At 40.2% G+C, this 22,878-nt stretch overlaps 1 protein-coding gene across 4 annotated transcripts in view; it reads left to right on the top strand.

Annotated features, from left to right (window-relative positions):
- NRP1 (neuropilin 1) overlaps positions 1 to 20,459 on the top strand; it is a 115,254-nt gene extending 94,795 nt beyond the window's left edge. For 2 of the 4 annotated variants that reach the window (XM_075419680.1, XM_075419678.1), the window contains exons 13-18: positions 1,737 to 1,796; positions 8,940 to 9,077; positions 12,900 to 13,171; positions 13,669 to 13,762; positions 15,362 to 15,421; positions 16,673 to 20,459. In XM_075419680.1, the coding sequence (XP_075275795.1) occupies positions 1,737 to 1,796; positions 8,940 to 9,077; positions 12,900 to 13,171; positions 13,669 to 13,762; positions 15,362 to 15,421; positions 16,673 to 16,962 (914 nt within the window). In that variant the 3' untranslated portion in view covers positions 16,963 to 20,459. Of the gene's footprint in view, positions 1 to 1,736; positions 1,797 to 8,939; positions 9,078 to 12,896; positions 13,172 to 13,668; positions 13,763 to 15,361; positions 15,422 to 16,672 lie in introns of all 4 variants that reach the window. The other 2 variants (XM_075419679.1, XM_075419676.1) reach the window with 1 other exon arrangement.
- The last annotated feature ends 2,419 nt before the right edge of the window (positions 20,460 to 22,878 follow it).

Here is a 22,878-nt window from a genome sequence, read left to right as displayed (position 1 = left end):
TTATTTATTTTTCTGAAAGGAAAGACCCAGGCCAGGAAACTCTGGAGCTTCCTGCAAAGCCCTACACTGAGGGCTGGCTTGCAAAGCCCAATGGACAGAGATGTATTTCACATAGATGGAGGCTGTGTGAGGAGAAGGAGACAGATCTGTGCAAGCACCTTCCCTGTTCACTCGTAGTCTCACACTTCAGGGAGCTCAGGACTGCATCCCACATGTCCCTTAGGGAAAGCTTATTGAGCAGAAGAAACTCCCTCTGGCAATTTTTGCAGATTGTGCTTAGGGAGCAGTTTATAATCTCTAAGACAAGGGAAAAGCCACCAGCCTTGTTGAGCACCAGCTCTTTAGGGGAACTGAACCTATTTCATTACTAAAATTGAAAATTACTACATTGCCTTTCTACAAAAGTGCAGACACTTCAATATAATATAGTACCATACCACCTAGAAACCCTGAGCAGTGCATGCTCAGTTGTTCTGGACACTGTAGAAACACAGCATTGTACGTATGGTGTGACGTATAACACTGAAACGCACAGAAGTTATTTTGCCAATAATTTAATTGTAAACATTCTTTTCCTCCTCCAAAATGCATAGAAGGAAAGTGTGTAAATCTCGTGGCCCATTAAGCAGAGGGGATGTCATCTGCACCTTACCCTCTTTTATCCCCTCCTGACACGAGCGTGGCACCCGCATTCTCATGGGTACGACAGTTAGAGTCACTTCCCTGAAAGCACTTGCACATATGTGAGTATCACAGTGAAGCCTCCCTTGCAATTAACCGTAATTGTGCTGTAGGCCAGATTCCTTCCTGCTCTATTTGGACCCCATACAGAGCTACTTTATTTGTGTGGCTTATAGCATTTCCCAGCAGATCATGCTCACAAACATAAAGCTGGTATGGCTTGGGCATTCGTTCTCATTGGAAGTCATCATAGTCATCCTTTCTATAATGCTTTAAGCACTTGTTTGCTGCAGAAAAGAAAAACCATTGACTGGTAATCAGCACCCCACTGTGCATTTATAATTGTGCTAATTTACTTTTTGTTTCCTTTATCAATATGAGGCTTGCTTTAAAAAGTCAAGTATTTTAAAAATAGCATTTAGTGAGTTTAGGAGAGGGCCATGACCGCACTCACCTCTTGTTCATCTGTTCGAAAAAAAAGACAAAGGGGAAAGCTTTAATTCCTCCTGCTCTTTGAGACAGAAGTTAAACCTGCCTTAGACTACAGCCTGAAGCCAGGCAGTTCTCATGCACCTCTCTTGTGAGCTGATCTCACAACGCAGCTATGAAACCACGCACAGGGAAGACCCAGCATGGCAGGGGCTGGAGGACCTCATGTCTCTGATATGAGAACCAGCATGCCATGGGTGAATGCACAAACTGGTAACTGTTAGGAGATGCTGCAGAGATCAGCCGCTGACTTCCCGAGTGATCTGGAGCAAATCACTGTCTATAAAATGAGGATGGCCACAGGGACATGGTGAGGATTGATTAGTTGGTGTTTGCAAGAATTCCAAAGATATACAAGTTTATTTAATGATGAGTTCTTGTTTTCTTTTTTGAGAAAGGAAACCAGAACTTAAATGTCAGATTTTCACACTTAAGCTCACATATTCAGTTACCTACATGTCTAATAAAGACGGTAATACTTCAGATTTATATATAGGATATTCCTAGTGATTGCTGTGTCCTTTGCTGTGCCCCATGTATCATGATATGCATAATTTCTTTTCCAGGTGGTACTACAGTGCTGAATACAGAAAAGCCAACAGTAATAGACAATACATTACAACCAGGTAAAAAAAAATATTTTTCTTATTGAAAACATAATAAATTCCATATCCAAATTTCATGCCAGAGACAAAATAATGAATTGCAGCACTTCCTGACTTCCCATTCCCTTAAAGTCTCTGAAGTAAAGAAGCATCTGGTCTCTCAGCTCTGTACAGTAAATATTTTACTCCTTTCATCCACATGTAGACACAGCGGAGAACAAGATTTCCTTCTGCATCAGCAAATGCCAAATGCTGACAAAATTAAACTAACTTCACCACACAGTTCACTCTGTTTAAGAGTGGCATGTCAGTGACACAAAGTGTGTTTGCAAACTCTGGGAAAACAAAACCAGAGCCACGGAGGCTACCTCACTATTTATAACCCTAGTTTTACAAAACTAAGACAAGTAAAGTTTGCCAGTTTTCTGCAACAAGGAGCTGGCATTTTTACAATATTGTTTTCTAGCAAGTTTTCTCAAAATGGGGTTACATGAACTGCTGCCATGAACTTGAAAAGGGAAAAACAAGTTGTCACTGGCAGCAGGTCCTTTTTACTTAATCAATACAATAACTAGTAGCTTTTAAAATCCTTAGTTTGCTGCTTCCACAGCTTTCATACCATTTTTTAATATCCTGTACAGTTTACTGGGAGAGGGGGAGAGGATAGATCTGGGCTGAAAACCCAAACTTCAAAAACTATGAGCACCAGTTTAAAATGCTTTGCGTTAATACTTGTGGAGCGGTAAAGAGGTCAGTTTTCAGTTACTCCCATTTCCTCCATTAAAGTACAGTCAGGCACAGTCTTGCAAGTGATTTATTAACAGGGTGGGTAAGTGTTTATCATTGTTTCCTCAACCATGTGACACAATACACTTTTGCTACAAGTAAAAGAAAAAGGGACTAATAATGCGAAAGTTTCCTAAAGGACACTGACGGTGTCGACCTGATTAAGAGACAGAGCTGGCTTATCTCAGACATTGTTCCCGCTCTGCATTCTGATATTGCAAAGGCCAATGCTTTTACTCCCCTCAGAATTTGTCTCCAGGGTCATCCAGTTGGCTTAGTCAGCACACGCTATTTCTAGCTCTGCTCTGCTTTATGAGCAGAGGGAGATTGTGGAGCACCGGTGCAATGAGAAACACGACAGCAGGCTGGCCCACCTGCACAGGACGCCTCTCCACCCTGCTCTTCCACAGCCAGTGTTGCTGAAAGGCTGGAGGGCTGCTGGTGACCCTCCAGTTTGGAAAAGGGTGGGAGATGCAAAGGAAGAAAGGGTGCTGTGCGGTGACTTTAGAGTAAAACATTTTAATTTTTATGTCCGAAATGATCTTTTAGCTTTCTATTTTGCTGAAGTGAAGGGGGCCTTTAGGTTTTTTCACTATCTTCTTGCATTTAAACAAACTGCAAATTCATAAAGTGCCTCTGTGGAATGCGGTTTTCCTCCCCAGTGCCAGCTGCATTTGCAGGTTGTGTTTAATCCCTTTGGTTTGGGTGGGACTCTCCAGCAACACATTGACTGTTTCTGACAGTGATTAAGATATTCTCATTTTCTCTCCTTACTTCCCTCCTGCACCACCTTTGCTTACTCTTTGATGAGCCAAGTTTTTTCTCTACTAAAGGAGTTTCTGAGGTTCCCTTCAGAGCATGCCAACGTTACTTCCCTGCATTGTACTGGTAGGAACTGTTTCCTTCTGGGGAATAAGGGACAAGTTCACATCCCAAACTCAAGGCTCCCATATGGCAGCACATTACAAAGATCATAGATAGAGATCAGTCAGATGCTAATACATGAGAATAAGGTTTCCAGAATCTCCAGTTTAACACATAAAGGTTTCCAGCTGCTTCGTAATCCCTCTGAAAACCAGCCAGAAAACTCCCAAAAAGGGGCAGGCAGAAATTCACTTCAATGTGGGGAAACCCCTCCTGGCATGAAGGCGGTGTAAGCATTTCCGTCTGCTGAAGGGCCATGGGTGCACCTGGCTGGCACGATGAAGCACATGAGACCGAGAGGCCATGCAGCAGGGAGAGTCTGCTACAGCAGCCACAAATAACAGATTTTAAACTGGCCCTGAAGTTACAGAGGTGGTCAGGGCCCCCCCTAGTCCTCAGCTGGCTGAGGATCAGTGCACTCCAGCTCTTTCAGCTGTTCTCAAGCTGAACAAGGTATGAATTCAACACACCAAGGACTGAGCCTTTAGCTTCAGCCTTAATTCCCTCTAAGGACTGGTTTACCTTAAAATGCTAATACACCTTGAGGTAAATGGAGAACCTCAAGCCAAAGAGCTATTCCAGATCACCTGCAGGATGCAGGCTCCAGCAGGTAACCCTGCGTGAGCTACACCATGCCAGTGTTGGCCACAGCAGCTTGTGCCACGGAGATTCAGGATAGAGATTTACCAGCCCTCTCAGTAGCAGCACCTGCCGTGGCGCAGGTTCTTCTGCAACAGGTAGTAATGCCATGTGTTGCTGTCCTCCTGCCTGCATTCAAGCCTGCAAATGCCCCTAATCTTGTTATCTCAGACTAACATGCCTGTGTGTGTCAAAGCCTGAGATTATCCCATTCCAACCAGCTTTCATACACTATGGAAACTGTTAAAAGCAAATAGCTAGAAAGCCTCCATGTATAAACAAGCTTTCCATCAAGGAGACTTTTACGGTTCATTTCAAGGGGACTGAACGGTAAGAAAATAAAAAATAATCATGATTTCAAACTGCTGAAAATGTTTAAAGGTTTAGATTTTAAGAGAGGAGCTACTTTGCTCCTCAGACTTAAAAAGATGCCTTTAACAAATCTGTCTGTCAACGTAAATACCTTTCAGGCCCCAAGTCCTAAGACTCACCAACATATAGACTTTTTGAACATATCTTTTTCAGTTCCAAAGAACTATTTGAAATGCTTGACTCTTAGCTATTTACATACAGAGCAAGCTGTTCATTTACATTATGTGCTCTCAGCATGTAAGCTCAGTCCTTTGTAAAGCAGACTGTTCAAGAAGTATCTTGTTTTTCACACATGTAATAGCTATTTCATAAAAAGATAACTAAGAAATCCTGAGGTTAAAATCTGTGCTAAGAAATCATTTAAAGGTAGAATAGGTCTGATTCTCGTTTACGGTGGGACACCTTTGTATCAATAAAGGGATATGAAAGCAGTTAAATTATCTTTTACTATCATTTAAGGTAATTCTGTGCTGCCAACATAAGTGGTATAAAAAGGTGAAATGCAAATACAAATCAGACCCAACATACTACTTTGAAGTGGTCCAAATTATGTTTGTAATTTCCCATTTTAATGTTGATTTACCCTTTGGCAAGAGCATCCTATAGAGCATTTTCATAGCATCTTTAATGCCATCATGCTCATTCTTGCCTCTTGTTGGAGGAGTTATAAAAATGTGTCAAAGTCTGTGGGCCACAAAAGATTAATGGACTTGCAAGGAACTCACTCAACTAGATTTTCAAATGACTTTCTTGTTCATGTGCAGTAATGGTTCCAGCTGTGAGCAAGATGTGGTCAAGAAGCACAGCTGTTGGTTACTCTTTGAGAGGATAAATCTGTTTTAATTCAGTATCACGTACCCTACATTTTGAAAAAGGCATATGGGATTTCATCACAGCTTCCTCTCAGATTCTCATGTGAACTGCTGCTATTTGGTTACATAATCGCTGGTTTTCTTCATCCTCTCAACACACACAAACCCGAAGATCAATCACCTATTGGCAGGAGAATTATCCTAGCAGGGGAATGGGCCAGTGCTGCAGAGGGAGCTCAACAAATGGTACTCGTCCCTACTTTCCTTCCTTCCACCAGAGCTGCCAAGCTATAGTTCAAGGACAAAGAATAGGACAAATTGCCAGCTGCTTACAGTGAGCTACTGTATCAGCCCCCTGGGACCTTTAATAGAAGTGTTGAACTGTTCCATCTTTTGCTGGAACAGATCCATGGTCCATTCGACTAATCAACCTATCCTGATGCTACAAGTGTCTATTATTAATTGGCTAGCAGGTCTATTTTTTCTTTTTAAGGGTCCCTGAGAGAAGAAGCATTGGAAGAGACATAAGAATAGACAATAAGAGATGGCATGTTTAAGGTGCCCATAAAGTAAGAGCACTCTGAAATGCCTTGCCTTTGACCTTCAATCCTGTTGCTGTGATTGTCTAAGGAATATATTAACACAATCACTTTTAAGAAAACAGTAGGAACCTAGCAAGAAATAGCTAGCTGAGAGGAGGTTACTGGACAAATCCTGCTTGATTTCAGGGGATTCTCATTAACTTCTGCATGGAAAAGAAGTTCATTTTCATGCTACACCATGCTGTCTGTGACACCAAAGCCAAAGAACACAGGCAAGGCCAAAGCATATCAGACTTAGACTCTTTGCCAATTTCCTGGACTATATATTTCAAATGAAAGTGTAAGACATTCTTTATTAGATGGTGCTGTGAAATTTAGCTCTGCTTTGAAACCCTGTTTCTAATCCCAGTGTTCAGAGCTGGCTTCAGACCGTGAAGCGAAAGGCTTTTGTCACTCCCTGCACTTTAGAATTAACAATCAAATTCTGGATATTTTCCTTATCCATTTCAGTGTCCAGTTCTCTTTGAATTGTGTTCAGCCTTAGCAGCATTTGAGAGAAGCAAGTATCGTTCACATCATATGAGAAATTTTTCCTTTGATCCACATTTAACTTCACAGGATATTTCACAGTTCTCAGGCTATGAAATGGAGAAAACAACATACTGTAGTCTTCCTTCTCTGGATTCTTCACCCATTTACATACTTCTCCTGTGTGTTCTGCTATTTATTTTTATTCGGAGTTGAACAATACCAGTCCTTTTAATCTCTTTGTGCAATGTGCTCATTTATGCTGTGCGATACCTTCAGATTGATGTGCTCCATCTACCGCTGTTCTCCTTTCTTGTGGTTTGAATACCACACAGGCTATCACTAGCTTTGCAAGATATAATCCTCTGGGATTAATAAGATTAATTTTGTTTTACGTTTTCTAAGACCTTTTCTAAAGTTCTGTTTCATGGCTCTAATGTCAAAGCCATGCAATTTAGCTCTCCCTAGGCCTCCTTGACAATGGAAGGCTATTTTTCATGAATTTAAAACCCTTTAATTCATTTCTATGTCACTCTGTTTCTCTAAAATCTCCCCTTGATTTTCAGATGTCCCCTTTTGGGCAAGATGTCTTTGATCATGGCCTCACTGTCTAGAAAAAAAAACATATACTGAAGGAAGAAACATAATGGATTGCCTTTCTGCGCTTACATGCACACAGACTGACTTCTGCTTCTTCAATATTTTGAGCCCAAAGAGAGATTATTCACCATGGTCTGCCCCTTTCCTGGAAAGGGCTAAGGTCCTCCAGGAAACATGTTTTCTCCACATTGAATTCCTGTGCCAGACATTATCTGTTTAGTTCATTTGTTCCCAGCTAGGACGCTGTATTCGTGACAATGTGGAGTAGACCCCTCCGGAGGCCAGCGGGAGGGAGGGGGAAGGCAGGCGGGATGGGGCAGATGAAAGGAAGGAGCGAAGAATAAGGGCTTAGTGCGGAGAGATGCTGCAGCACAGCCGGGGTACTGACAGGCAGGAGCTGCCATACACTCAGACGTCTCTGCTGAGAGAAAGAAATTTTCTAGGGGCCAGAGGGGAGAGGGCAGTGGCTGCAATGCAGGAATAGAGTGAGTTGAGTTAAAACTGTGTCTGGGAGCAAGGACCCACCAAACAAGGACACAGCAGGCAAGGAGAGAATGAAAGATGAACCATTTTTATATCCATTCTGTCTCAACCTACTCACCTGAGGTTTTCTCTGTGTTAATAAAATGATTATTCTAGTTTAATTTCCATTGAAATCTGAGTGAGTTCAGAAACCTTTCCAGTCTTCCCTGGGCAGCCCACTACATGGAGGAGGTCTTTGCCTTTTCAGACTGGAAGAGCTCCACTTCAAAGGTCTGGCCAGCCACAGGTCCCAACACACTTCCCATATTTCTCCACATTTTCCCACAGTAAACAAAACACATTCTAGGGGTTGCATTATCTTCCCTGGCTTTTTTTTTTTTAATAAAAGGCAAGAAACACAATTCTTCCCCCAGAGCTGATATTGATGGGAGCAGAGTCCTTTGTTCTTAGTTCATACTTGCAGAAAGCATCTCGTTAAAGTAAACCTAAGTTATTTCTTTAATAAGGCATGAGTCATGCCTGAGAAAAGACTTCAAGATATGGCCACATTGCTGTGGGAAGGGTATTGCTCTACTGGGTGTTGTCATTGCTCAAGGTGAGGTAAAAGTTCATACCAATGGGGTAGGAACCAAAAGCCCAAAAGATTTCAAACTGCTTCTGAAAATAAAAAATACAAGGGATTTATATGCTATCTTTGTATAATCTTTCCATTCAAATTCCAAGTTCTATTGAAGAAAATAAGCTACTATGTATTAAACCTTTGGGCAGAATTGAAGAGAAGCTGAAAACAAGATATGATCTCACCCTGACCATAATACCAGACTTCCCTTGTTTTACGTGGAGCTTGTTTTGAAGCTTATTTTGAGTTCATTTGGCAATCAGCCACATTTGTCCCTTTTCTGTCTCAATTTGTCCATTTCAATGCTGCCATCTTGTGGGCCTGCTTAAGTGACTGGAAGATGCTGAAATAATTTCCTCATTGAAGCCACGTACTATACATTTCACCAGAAATCCTTTCCTGCCAAGGACATTCCATTAGTGTTTCTGCCCTTTCTTATTTTTATCCAGATTTTTTTGTGACTTGTTGCAAAACGTTACACCGTTATGGTACAAATAGATACTAATAACAAGAAAATATATATATATAAAAAACTGATAAGTAAGTCATAGCTTTCTTTCTGAGTCATGTATGTTACAGTACAGTTATCAGCTAATGTGGACAAACCAGAAGAATTAATCTAACCACAAAAAATCCCAAAATATGGGTCATAGAGAGAGAAGAAACAACCACATCACTTACTAGAAATAGTCATTCTTCATCTGTTTCCCAGCAGGGCTGCTCTTGCTATGGCTTCTGAGTTTCAAGTAGGATAGGTTCTGTTAATGGTCAAAGGCATGCATTTGGTTTTGAAGTACAAAATCTGAATTACACAATTAATAATCACATTTCATCCCTCCTCTTCCATCTTTCCCTGCAGAGCTGCCGCTATACAACTTCAACTGTGCCTTTGGCTGGGGATCCCAAAAGACTTTGTGCCACTGGGAGCACGACAACCAGGTGGATTTGAAGTGGGCAATCCTGACCAGCAAAACTGGGCCGATTCAAGACCACACAGGTAATCATGAGTTCATGATTTAGCCATTTTACATGAGAAGAGGTTGTTCTGTTTAATACCAACATGCCTTCCAAAACCATAGGAGAGTGAATTATACCTAAAATATGCAGAGTCACAAAGATGATTCTCCAGGCAACCTAATCCATTATATGTAGTCACAATGATCATAATTTTCCTTTCTGTTGGGGATTAAAGACCATTTATTGTCAGGAATTGAAGATTTTCCCTTCCTCTGACTTGCCTTTGGAAAACCATCATTTGGGGTAGAAAATAAAATCTGAATTACTAATTATTCTGCAAATATCACTTACCAGTTGATACAGTCGTGAATAAACCTCACATTATTCCTGTTTGTAGTTACAGGGACTGCGCACCACAGAAAGGTGTTGTAAGTGAAAATTTCCAGACAGACATATTTCCATGCTCTTCTCTCCAGCAGGAGTTGGAGATTATAGCCATCTCTTTGCTCACACACAGTTTTTTCCAGAAATATCACCCTGGAAAATTGATTGGTTGGTTTTGTAGTACCTAACTCATGGCTCTGCATAATTAGGCAATAAGTATGCTGCTGGCTAGTGGAGAAGGGAGGGCACTGCGTGACCTGCACAGCCTCTCGCTTTAGTGTTCTCTCTTGCATTCGTGCAGACTAATCAAATGTGTTGAGATGAATCCCCCTTCCCGCTTCTGCAACCCCTTTGCCTAATGAGAATGACAAGGAAATTAGACAAAATTGGACTTTTTAAATTCTGAGACACTTTCAATTGAATCTTAAGACAAGTACAGTAGATTCAGAGAAAAAAAAACTTATAATACTTTGACTATAAATGGCATTGTACAAATAAATGGCATCAAATTAACTAAATGCAGTTAGCTGAAGTGAAGGCTGTAATGGTGGAAAAATTGATGTAAAGTGGAATGGCTCCATAGGATCTGACATTGAAAGGAGGTTAAAAGCTATGTTAGCCAGAGACTGACAAAATCTAAAAGGCATGCATAAGTAAATCTCTAATTAAGACAATGAAGGCAGAGTTCCTGACCCAGCACTGCAATAATATTCTGGAAATGAGAGCTATCTGCACTTTGCCACCAAGGATTATAGAGAGGCTGAACCTGTCTTCAATCAAGAGATGAAGAAATGATATTCTTCAAATGAGATTTTGTTGTTTCTGCTGGGCCCTGATAGTGCAGACTTATTTGTTCCATTAGTTGTAGCTTCTCTAAGTCTTACAGGCAGCACCTTTTTCTCCTTACTGAAATAACTTGTAATATTTTCCAAAATTTTCCTTCAACTCTAAGGGCACCCTCACCTGCCAGGTTTGCCATTTGCCTGCCAGCAGGTATAGAACAAGCGGGGTGGGTGTGAATGCAGACCACGAGCAGTCTGAATGGCACTGACATCCCAAGCAAGCCCCTGGGTGTCACCGCTACACAGCAAGGCCACTCTATGTATTGGGAGAACCACAGTGAGCAACTCCCAGGCATATCTTGCTCTCAGCTGTACATGTATAAAGCTGAAGAAACTCCACAGACGTGATCTTCAACTGCAATTGTTTTAAGACAGCAGGATGTGCTGTATGTCACTTCAAATTATACATGTTATGATTAAATCTGGCCAGAGTCAGGTCTTCCAACTGAGACAGTGATCCTAATGCTATGATTATTTTCCTTTTTTCCTCCCTTTGGATTTCCCTATTACCATTCTTTGATGAGATCTGCACATCTTGTGCTACCCTCTGCACAGAGGCAAAATTGGAAAGAACATACAGGCACAAGCACTCCTGCTGAAGAAGCTGGACAAGATGTTACTGCAGTAAGATAGAAAAAAGGAAAAAAAAAGCCAAAATTTTTTTGGCAATTTAATATCATCTTCCCCTATAAAATTCTTTCAAAGACCAGATACTTCCACATGCATATTAGCCACAATACATTTGACTACTCACAGAAAAATTCAAACTAAAGAAAATGTCTCATGTTAGAAGAAATATTTCTCTTTCCCACTCCTTCCAGCTACTGGGTTTAACTCACTGCTCTTTGTTCCTGGTTTTCCTTTTACTACCCTGTCCTTATGCTTCCAAGAGTAGCAGTGCTCACCTTCCTTTCTTCATTGGTGCAGGACTATACCCTGACAATCTGGCAAGTCTCAATAATCCATTACATCAAATGAATGTCAAGGCTATTATCTACATGCAAAGACCATTGTTGAGAAAACACTAGCCTTGCAAAACATTTTCTTTTGCCTCTGTTTATTTTTGTTTTGCTTAAGCATTGGTATGAACAGAGATATGTATACTTATTTCAGTATTTGAGGGACAGTATTTCTTATTATTACTTTTCTCCTTCCTACTTTCAAAATAACTTTACTAAAGCCAGGAAATGCTGTCTCCATCCTTGTGTGTGAACGCATTACACATGCAATCTATTCTTATACACACCAGGATGAACTTTGTTTTTTTCCACCATAATTCTCTGCAAAGCAGCTGTTCAACAGCTGACTGGAATGGATGCCTGGCTGGTGTAAATCAAAAGCATTTCTGTGTAGTCAATGTCTTACTTAGCAACTTTCTGTTACCAAACTAATCACACTCCCACGTGCTTCTCTCCCAGTGTGATAAAGGAAATAATTTTTCAAGTCAAGGGTATTAGGTGTTCAGATTTCTATGTGTATAAATCCATTATGCTCTTCAGAAAACACCAGCCATAATCTTACTCTTTCGGGAAATGGCTCACAAGTATACAGAGCCTAATATATTATTACAGTAATCAAGGGAATAACTCTGGAACCATTTGTGACAATGCTCAGACTCTGTTTAGGAGCACTGTTTATGTCTCAGTTCCCGGTCTCTGACCATGGCTGTTGAAAGATATTTTATACTCCAGTGTTCTTCCCATTCTAATCTTGCCTTCTTGAGCACAGATTACTTTAAGCAGATCTTAAAAATAGCTCTTTGCACAATTAGCATAGACTAGGCCCTAGGGATTCCTGTCTAGCCTGCTGAACTGGGGCTGGCTCTGTTCAGGAGTTGCACGCTGACTAATGGAGCATAGGCAGTCGCATTAAACATGCTTTTGCCTCCTTCCCTGAGCAAAAGCAAATGCCTTGTGTGTGCCATGTAGTGAATGTTGTTACGGTTCACTCTTGGCACAAAGCATCCCAGTGAACAGCAAAGGAGACTGCCAGAAGAAATCATATAATCGTAGAATCATAGAATAATTTGGGTTGGGAGAGACCTTTAAAGGTCATCTAGTCCAACCGCCCTTCCCTGAGCAGGGACATCTTCAACTTGATCAGGCTGCTCAGAACCCGCCCAACCTGACCTTGAGTGTTTCCAGAGATGGGGCATCTACAACCTCTCTGGGCAACCTGTTCCAGTGTTTCACCATCCTCATTGTAAAAAATTTCTTCCTTATATCTAGTCTAAATCTACCCTCTTTTAATTTAACACCACTGCCTCTTGTCCTATCGCTACAGGCCCTGCTAAAAAAACCTGTCCCCATCTTTCTTATAAGCCCCCGTTAGGTAATGAAAGGCTGCAATAAGGTCTCCCTGGAGCATTCTCTTCTTCAGGCTGAACAGCCCCAACTCTCTCAGCCTTTCTACATAGTAGAGGTGCTCCATCCCTCTGACCATTTTTGTGGCCCTCTCCTTACAGCACATCAGCTTTCCTAGAGCTCCCAAACCAACGCCCGCAGACTCTTGGTTGTGAGACTTGACCCATTAGCATAGAAAGAAAGCAAAATGATCAGGGTGGTCAGGGCTTCTTAGGTAAACAAAGAAAATGAAAACTGGTGGCTGTTCCTAACACAGTCCTTCTGTCACAGTAGGAGATGGCAATTTTATTTACTCGCAAGCTGATGAAAGCCAGAAAGGCAAAGTCGCTCGACTGCTGAGCCCCGTGATCTACTCACAGAACTCTGCTCACTGCATGACTTTCTGGTACCACATGTCCGGCGCACACGTTGGCACCCTGAAGATCAAACTCCGGTACCAAAAGCCAGATGAATACGACCAGGTGCTGTGGACTCTGAGCGGGCACCAGGCAAACTTCTGGAAGGAAGGACGCGTTCTTCTTCACAAGTCTGTGAAACACTATCAGGTGAGCTTGGCTGTTCCTTGCTGAACTAACAGAGCCGAGGCCAGTAAGACCTTGCTGGTTGTGTTTTATACACTGTAGCAGAAGATGATACAGAAGGATTTATGCAGACAGTATTATAACTACAGATGAATTGCTGTTGCTGTGACAGCAATAATAGTGGCATATTTCACGGTGTCTCAGATGACAGTGATACAAGCAATTTGTTATCGAAGGCCAAATAAATACTTTAGAAATCGTTTCTCATCTGTCACAAAACTGCATCCTTACCTCAGTTTTACTGCTGATGTAAAAGTCTTTAATGAAGTTATGACATATAAATTCACATTTGCATATATATGTTCATAAAGACATGCAGTTAAGATTGGCAGGCCATGATCAAAGTACGTGTGGATGTGGCATCATGACAAGTTAAGAAATGTGTTAAAAATTAAGATATCCTGAATGCTGCAGTTGTGTGTTAACATGAAGACAATGTGAACATTATCTTATTTTTCCAGGTGGTTATTGAGGGAGAAATTGGAAAAGGAACTGGAGGAATTGCTGTGGATGATATTAAAATTGACAATCACGTGGCACAAGAAGATTGCCGAAGTGAGTATGAATAGCAAGAACATACAGAAATCTCATCCAAAGCATGATTTATTTTGTTTTGATAGCCATTTTTATCTGTGAGAAAGGGATAATAATTATTGACTATACAGGAAGTTTTGCACTGAAAACATCCTGATATGGCCCATAGCTTTATTCATAGTAACTGTCACTGGTGTCATCTCAGTACTGCAGCACCTGCAGTCTTTTGGATCAGAACTGGCATCCTGCTGACATGGGTCACAGCATGTTCACATTCTCACATCTCTCCCTGTATTTTATATTGCTGCCATCATTAAATTTCTCTGCTTTTCCTAATGCTCTTCCCTGTTTTAACTAATGCTTAAAATCAAATTTTATTTCTTCACCCTTTTTAGATCACTTAATACCAAGTCTGCTTGAATTCTATTTTAAAGGACCCTCAGAGGATACACAGATAAGGCAAAATGGCCCCTGCTCTGTCCTCTGCTGTCCTGTAATTCTGAGTGTGCTGTGACTCATTTGCCGTAGTCACTAGCTCCCAGTCATGTGGGACACAAAGTAATGTTAGAACATGACCTTTTCCACATCTGACCCAGGCTATTCTTGAGATGCTATTTGAGTCCCTTTATTTCTGGACAGTCTTGAGTTATTTCGGTCACTGCTGATCATATGTACATTGCATACTGCATGTAATTTGGCAGCAGCAACCCCAGATAAACACCAGCAACTGAACCCTGTCCTTCATGATGGAGACGAAGCCATGACTTTCATGTTGGAGAAGGAACAGATCTAAGAACCCTCAGCATTAGGAAGATAAACTTACGCTATGCAAGTTGGCAACACAACTGAGAGCAATAATAGTGTTCCTCACCTTTTGTAACTAATATCCTTTTGAGGGTAACATATCCTTTTGAGAGACTTCAGCTACACGGTAATTTCACTGTAGGATGAGAAAACTGTGCAATCTCTTTTTATCACACAGTCCATCTTCTGGCGTCATATGCCACCAGAGTTACAGTTACCAGGAAAAAGAGGCAGGACACACTGCTTGGTCCTCCTGCAGCGTCCTCAGTGCCAAGAAGGGTGCTGGAACCACAGTGATGCTGTTTACCTGACTCCAAAATGAGAGAGGAAAGTAACTTCTTTCCGATCATCTCCACATGTCTTGATTGTTCAAACTGAATGCTAAGCAAAGATTTTGGCCTGTGGGAGCTAAAGCCAAAATCTGAGTCTGAAGCTCAGACACAAGTGGTCTCGCTGCAGTCAGTGAAACTATTCTAGTGATTAACTATGCCTATGCTGATGAAGTGTTATGGAATTGGGCTCCAAAATTGTAAATACAATGAATGAGATGCTAATTCATCACACTGATTTCTCTTTCCCAGGCATGGAAAACCCCTGCTGATAACTAAAACTGTGCCAAGACTTGTCAGAGAGGAGTTTTTAAATCTTTCTTTTTTTCTCCATTAATTTTCAGAGCCCATCATAATCAACAGTTCTGTCAAGCTGACATAATGATGCTCTGACACAGGAAAATCTGCTATACCATTATTGCCAGCATGATAGTCAATCAGTGTTTGTAATCCTAATAATCAATGTCAATTCTCTTTGCTTCATTAGAATCAACTGATGTGGAGAATGAAATAGATGAAGAGGAAGACCCAGAAAGTAATCAAACAGGTAAAAATTGGGTTACTGTTAAAAGGGAATGAATTTTAAAGTGTATTTTCATGTGAATTTGTGTGTTCTATTTATTTTTTTATAGATCAATTCTCTAATTGCATATTGTATTAAGGTTTTTTGATTTATCTAGATCAGAATCTAAGACAGCTTACATTTATTTGAAGGATGTAATGGTTTTATTCTTCTAAGTCATAGAATCTTATGGACTTTGTATTATTTATACCTATCTCAAACCTTCCAAATTTTATATACATAATTTGTTACATTCTATGCATATATACACATGCACACTATAGCTCCTTAATATTTTGTTATCTAGAAGGCTTGTCCACAGCTGAAGAAGCAACTATCATTATATCTTACAATTTATGACTCGTGCAGTGTCTAGGTAATTAGGCTCAAAACTCCTCAGGCTAATTGTTTCACCAACCTGGCTGAAAATGTCATTTTATGACCAGTCTACCAAAGCATTATCATTTTCAATGATGATAGCTGTAAATGGATCATTAAATGGATCATAATTGTCGTATTGTCCCAATAATAAAATATATTTGCATTTTCCAGGCAATGAGATTAATTTTTTCTGTTACAGTCAACGGGATTGTTTTCACTGATTTCAGTGAAAGCAGGGTTTTTCCAAAAAGACTTTTTGGGTTTTCCTGCTATAATTAGCAGGGTTTGCAGGCTTGCTGGATATCTTTCACAAACTGAAAGGGTCGAGGGAAACTATATTAATATTTTATACTCAGTAAATATTTTACACAAGGGGGCTTCTGTGTCAGTTCTGTCACTATTTGCATTTCAAGGTCCAGTTCTGAAGTCAGTGAAGTGGAGATGGATGCAAAACGGCTGGAGTTTCACAGCCGAAGTTTAAGGCTATAAACATTCACACTGATTTGAATAAGATTTAACTAACATTTTTGAGCTAAATACTGCAAGCTGGCAAAATATAATCAAAAGGTCTGGTTATTCATTCCCAAGACTCCCACTTGATCCAAGGCGGAATCAGACCCCTACTAACATGCAGCAGATTCGAGGACTGGAGAACAATATGGAAAAGATCAACAACTATTTGGGTCACATTATAGTTTTCAGCTATTGTTGACTACCTCCAAGAAGCTAGGTGTTCAAATTATATAGCAACTTATGTCAAAAACTTGATGCCCTTTCTCCAAATTTTCAACTCATCAAATGAGGTCCCACCTAGAATCAGTTCTGAAAATTTTGCAATTCTTTACTCCATTTCAGGGTTTACACCTCCATACCATACAGGCGAGGACTACGATGATAACATCTCCAGGAAACCAGGCAACGTCCTGAAGACCCTAGATCCAATCCTTATTACCATCATAGCCATGAGTGCACTCGGGGTGCTTTTAGGAGCCATCTGTGGAGTTGTCCTGTACTGTGCCTGTTGGCACAATGGGATGTCAGAGAGGAACTTGTCTGCACTGGAGAATTACAATTTTGAACTGGTCGATGGTGTAAAACTGAAAAAAGATAAACTAAACACACAGAATTCATACTCGGAAGCATGAAGGTATAAAGCAACTGGAGAAGTTTCAGAGAATCGGGATGGAAGGACATAGCTCGGTCGTGCTGGGGAACTGTTGATCTTCTTTTACTGTACAGGCTGAAAAGTGCATTGATGACACTGAGCCAAGCTTTTCTCAGGAGCTTCGATGAGTGTGTAACCAACAAACATGGACAACAATCTGTGTTAACAATCTGAATCATGTACAGTCTGCTTTTTCTGTTGGTTTTATTTGAAATAATCAAATGCTGGTGTTGAGACCAAGTATGATTGACTTACAGTTAATTTTTTCTTTCCTTCTCTCCCTCTCTTTTGTTTTCTGTTAATGGATAATTTTGTTTTTACTGTGCAAAATCCAAGATGCTGTCACAAAATGTATTCAGTGGGGTCCTTTGGATGGACATGCTGTCTGTAGCTCAGTGCCCAGAAAATATTGGAGTAACAACAATTTAGTGAACTCCTGCACCTGTATTTGTGTATAATTGCTCGTGTTGTGCATAGGCAAAGAAGGGTTAGGATGTTTTTGAAAGTACTGCTGCATCAGTACTGATATAGTGCGTCAGCTCTGTTTACGAAGCAATACAGTCAAATTTTATTGATGTTTTTCAGTGTTGTACTAAATTTCGTGCTTGTGAACTCCATAAAAGAGTATGTGCCATCATCAGACACAACTGGTAACCGAGTGTACTGCCTAAAAACTAAACGAAAAAGTCCTTGGCACTGGCTAGTGTATGTCCTCTCAAGTGCCTTTTTGTTTGTACTGCTTCTCATTGTGTTAACATTAACTACAGCTCTGCTTCTCTGCAGTTATGCCCTTGTCTTTAATCGTATTCTGATGGCTCACTGACTAAAAGAAGAGTATATTTTAGTGTAAGAAAGTAGCCTCAGCAAGGCAAGAGCTAATCAGATTTGACAACCTGGCTCTATTGTTCTGCTTTCTGTATTTTGACTTCATGTCTCTTGACCCTTTTGTATAAAGCTGCAATATCCCCTTTTATTGTTCTTTCATATAGAATGTATTTTCAAATGTAAAATCTCTCTCCCTTTCTCTTCTCTTTCACTCTCTCTTTCTCTCTCTGAGTAGATTGCTTAAGCATTTGCCATTGCCAAGGAAAGAAAACTGCAGCTTTAACTTGCTGGTAATGGCAAAGGATTTTATTAGAGTTTGTGTTAAAAAATAAGGGAAAATTCTTAACTTTACCCTCCAAAGTCGAACTTCGGGTTTCTTCTTAACAGCATAAAGTGACAGTATCTTTTTTCCTGAAGTCATGAAACATGTCTTTTATCCTGAATAGCTTGCCTGTTAATTACATTAGGGAAAATGATTCCCTTACTGAAAAGATTGCCTTTAAAATGAGAAACTTTCCTCCTCCTGCCCCTGCCTGAACCCAGAGTTCTGTTCTCTCAGTAAACGCGTATTTTCATGCTAATCAATGCTCATTGGGCTTACGCATGGGTACTGAAGGCGGAATAAAATCCCACAGTGTATGTAAGATATGTTCTTACCATCCTGTTATGTCCAATTGGCATTTCATACTGGGAGGTGTCTGTTTGACCAGAAGTGCTGGTAGTGACAGATTCAGTGAGCTGAGTAGTGTAAGGTGTCAGAAAAATATGCCTGACAATTATGTGGCAATTTTTTAACATTTTACGTCAAATATTATTGGACAAATAATATTCAACAGCCTATGCAGCTGGTCCAATAGGGTAAAAAGAAACAAGATTTTGCTGCCCTCAGGGGTCCACAGGAGGAGGCCAGAGACCAGAGGGACCATTCCCCATGCAGGTTCTCTGCGGTGACCCTCACACAACACAGCCATAACTGGGGAGGCAGTGGAAAACAGCAGCTGTAACCTTCCCCTGGGTGTCTGCCAACCAGCAGGTAAAACCAGTGCAAACCTGGGGAAAGGAACATCCTGCAAAGTGCTGAACTCGTGTTTTCCCTCACTGAATTCCCCGAGCAGATTCAGGGAGGTGATTGTGACTTTCTGAGTTAGTCTTTTCCAAAATTGCTTTTGTAGTAAAGCAATGAAGTATCCTGTCCAGGATTAGGACTAAAGAAGGGCTAATTCAGCCTTGAATTACTAGAGCAACAGAATCCACCTGTATTTATCAATTAAATTTTTGAAGCATATAATTTCACCAATACAAACCATAGACCAGAAAAACATGTAGAAAAGCCACCAGTAACCTAGAAATTGAAGAAAAAGGAGGGAGTCCGGAGGTAAAAATATGACTTTGGAAATTGAAAATATTTTAAAGCAAGACCCAATAGGAAAAACGGTGGACAGTTGCTACTTCAAAGGAGTCCTAAAGGCAGAGACTGTAGTGAATTTTCAAACACCCACTTGGATGCCTAAATCGTAAGAGTTATCTCCCCAGGCTCTAGACCCTGGGTCCTCCAGAAAGTAAGACAGAGCACCTAAGGCCTGAAAGTTAAGCCTAAAAGTTAGTCCATGAAATGTCCCAAGTAACAAACTCACTTTGGCAGGGCAGAATTTTCACTTGTATCCCAATTTGTAATTTGACTGTTAATGGTATCTCAGCAGCTAGTTAATTAATCCAAAGAAAAAACGGATTTTTCAAAACTATTTTCAGCACACCACCACTGTGTGATTCAGGTGTTAGGGTCTGTTCTCCTTAGCTGAAAAAACTTCTAGTCCACTAACTTGACTCAAGTTACATGCATATATTGCCCTGAAGAGAAAATCCCATTGGATTAACACGACAGGAGTCCAAGCCCAAAACCTTTTGTAATATTCCCATGTATTTCAATAGATTCTGGACCAGCTTTTGGTCTTGATCTGTTTGAACAGTAAAGATGGTGGTTGATGGTTTTTTCCTTCTTTTAACATACTGAGAATAGTGAACATGAAAAGAAATATATCTGCTTTGTGGTCTTCAGACCTTACTATAATAATGAGGATCTAGCACTGAAGATTTGATTTCTTTGAAGGTAATAGAATGAAAGTTGCCCTTCAATAAAGGAAAAATGATACTGCAACTTTACATTGAAAAGTATCTTGCACTGATAAATATATTTAAAAGAATTATATGTTTATAAAGTTATTAATTTGTAAAGGCAGTGTTACAAAATGTTCAGTTTATATTGTTTTAGATTGTTTCATAATTTTTAAAGTGTAAAATAACATATTTTTTTCTTTATTGAAAAACTATAAAAATCTTCTGTAGTAAAATGATTTCATTTTACTGGTATATTATTGCTTCATGTTTTGTACCATCATAAAACTTTGGGCAAATTTTTTTTACAGAAATTTTTATTTTCTATGACAATATGACACTTGTAAATTGTTGTTTCAAAATGAACAGCGAAGCCTTAACTTTAAATGACATTTGTACTCTCAGACACTGAGTAGCATAAAAAAAAAAATCACATAGAACTGAACTGTAACTTAAATTTCCAAACTATGACTACTACATTCCAAAGAAACAGTTGAATTAAACATTTTCATAAAATATCCCATACCTGATGTATTTTATTATACTAAAATGGATTGGTTTTATTAAATGGCTGGTTTTATTTAGCATCTTCAAACAAGCACAATGTTTTAATCATGGTTACATTTGTTCGTAGGCAACTCCAACAAACAGATACCTTGGTGGGACCATTCATGGTGTAGGACGGAGCAATTCACCCTCTGCCTGCCCAGTTTTCTCTCCCTGCTGGAAGACACCCCCACTACTACTAGTTGTTGGCCTAACTTTTAGCCAGTCAGCAGGGATTTAAGAGGACAAATCGTCCACCACTGCTCACAGGTTGTAATTCAGCTTGCTGCCATGGGAAGCCCAACCTGCACAGCCTACATAGGTCATATGCACACCTTGTGGCTTGCTCTTAGGGGGGTGAGTTTTACCCGGGAGTAGTGTCCATTTTTGACAAGTTGTTCCACTAAGACTCTGCTCCAGCGGTCAGGTTTGTACTGATGAGCTCCCTGAAAATTTCCACTGAAGTCATCAGGACTTACCCAACCATGGTTAAAGCTCCCAATGCAGGGCACAAGTTGCTCATGGGAGCAAATACCGCAAGGGCAGCCCATTGGGCTTAATTTGGCATTCAACTGGGTGCTGAACACATGTGGAACATACAATCATAGGTAGGGAGCCCTTCAAGAAATTTGCATCCAGACTAGAAGCTTTAGATTGTACATTTCCTGTTTTATGCAATACTTATCTTTTTGTTTCTTTTTAATACTGAGCAGTCTGCCCATTAGTTTGTCAAATCCTTTCTTTATGTTGCACATATGAACAATGCACATACTCTCACTATGTCACTAGGTTGAGTGCTCATAAACAAACACTTCAGCTGCATTACAAGTCCTGGGAAAAATACTGTACTTATTACCACATATTTGATGATTGTTACACTTCAAGAGAAAGTGTCAAACCTTTCTTCCTCAAGAGAGCAGTGTTGTGGGTACTTGTTTAAAATATGAGATGGAACTACAGCAAGGCACCTGAGCAAAACTTTGCCTTGTGGTCACAGTAGGGATTGCTCTCAAAAGATGGTTGTGAAGTTTGTTGACCATATAATCACCAAATCTAAATTCCTTACAAATGTACTTCATTGCACTCTATTCACTTCTGTGATAACCAGCTATGAGGCTCTTCGAGGGAAAATAAATGGCAATGGAATTAATTAGTGAAAGAAATAAATCTATAAAGTGAATCCGTTGAGGATGAAGTTCAGAAAAGAGAGACAAGTATTTTAAGCTAAGAAAATTCTCTTTCTTTCATTTAGGGGAAATTAATTAGCCTAGAACCTAACAACTACTTAGCACTAAACTTCCAGTTTTCCACACTAAATAGGCTGCATAAAGGAAAGACAAAAATGGTGCAATGGGCTCTGAATTACATTTCAGAATACAACTTGTAAACTTGAAAAAAAAAGATGAGCGGATGGAAATAACAGATGGGTCGGCTACAGACAACCAGTGCCAGGGGTGCACAACCGAGGCTCAAATATTAGGGTCACAGTCTGCAAAAAGGGTCTTTGTCAGGTAGAGACAAGCGAACCCTATTATTAGTTCACCAGTCAAACGTACCGGCCCTGAGTCAGCAGCCACATAGCCACATTGCCGAGTCCAGTCCTGTTCCCTTGCCTTTTAGCAGGATGTAAAATACAATTACATAGAAAAAGGCAGCTGTACAGGAGGGGCAGGGGTAGCACAGCTGATGCATGGTTTGGTAATGCCCACTGGCATCACGGAAGTGACAGCGGTGCCTACCTGTACAAACCTGCCCACTGGACCAAAGCTGCCAGTCCCACTGGAGATGGAGGCTCCTCAGTCCTCATAAACTACCTTTTATGAGGCATATGAGGACTTAACAGGTGTATACTAACATAGGTCGAAATTTGGTCCTCATAAGTCTTTTCTTACATATAATTAGTCCATTTATAAGTAATTCTCTGAATCTACTTTCCCAAAGTCGAATGTCAAAGTTGGTTTTGATTTTCAGATCATGGCATCTGGACTTTAGATCCCAGAAGTAATTCCCTTCCCATTCCTTAATTGTCCTGTCCTTTGCTATGCATTATGCCTAACAGCATATTGGTTCAAGCAACATTAATTTATTAGAGACTTAATTTCTTCTTTTATACCATTTTATGCCTCAAGTCACCCGTAACCACAATTTTAGCTACAAGTGTTTGTTAGATTATAGCATAGTGTATCTTTTTTTTTTTTTGCCATGGGTTACTTTGCATGGCTGTTTTATTTGCTGATTAGTCCTCCTGTAGACCCTAATTGCTTTTCTACAGTAGGTAAGTTCTCTATATACACTACTATTCTCATAGCTACACACAATCAAACTCTAATCTTATCACCTCAGGACTGATGCTGTCTCAACATTTATAACTGAAAATCTCATTAAAAAATATTCCGGTATTTTTCACAGATGG

Source organism: Opisthocomus hoazin, chromosome 4 (assembly GCF_030867145.1).
Source record: "Opisthocomus hoazin isolate bOpiHoa1 chromosome 4, bOpiHoa1.hap1, whole genome shotgun sequence".
NCBI classification, from domain to species: domain Eukaryota; kingdom Metazoa; phylum Chordata; class Aves; order Opisthocomiformes; family Opisthocomidae; genus Opisthocomus; species Opisthocomus hoazin.
This window is presented reverse-complemented; position numbering and strand designations above follow the sequence as displayed.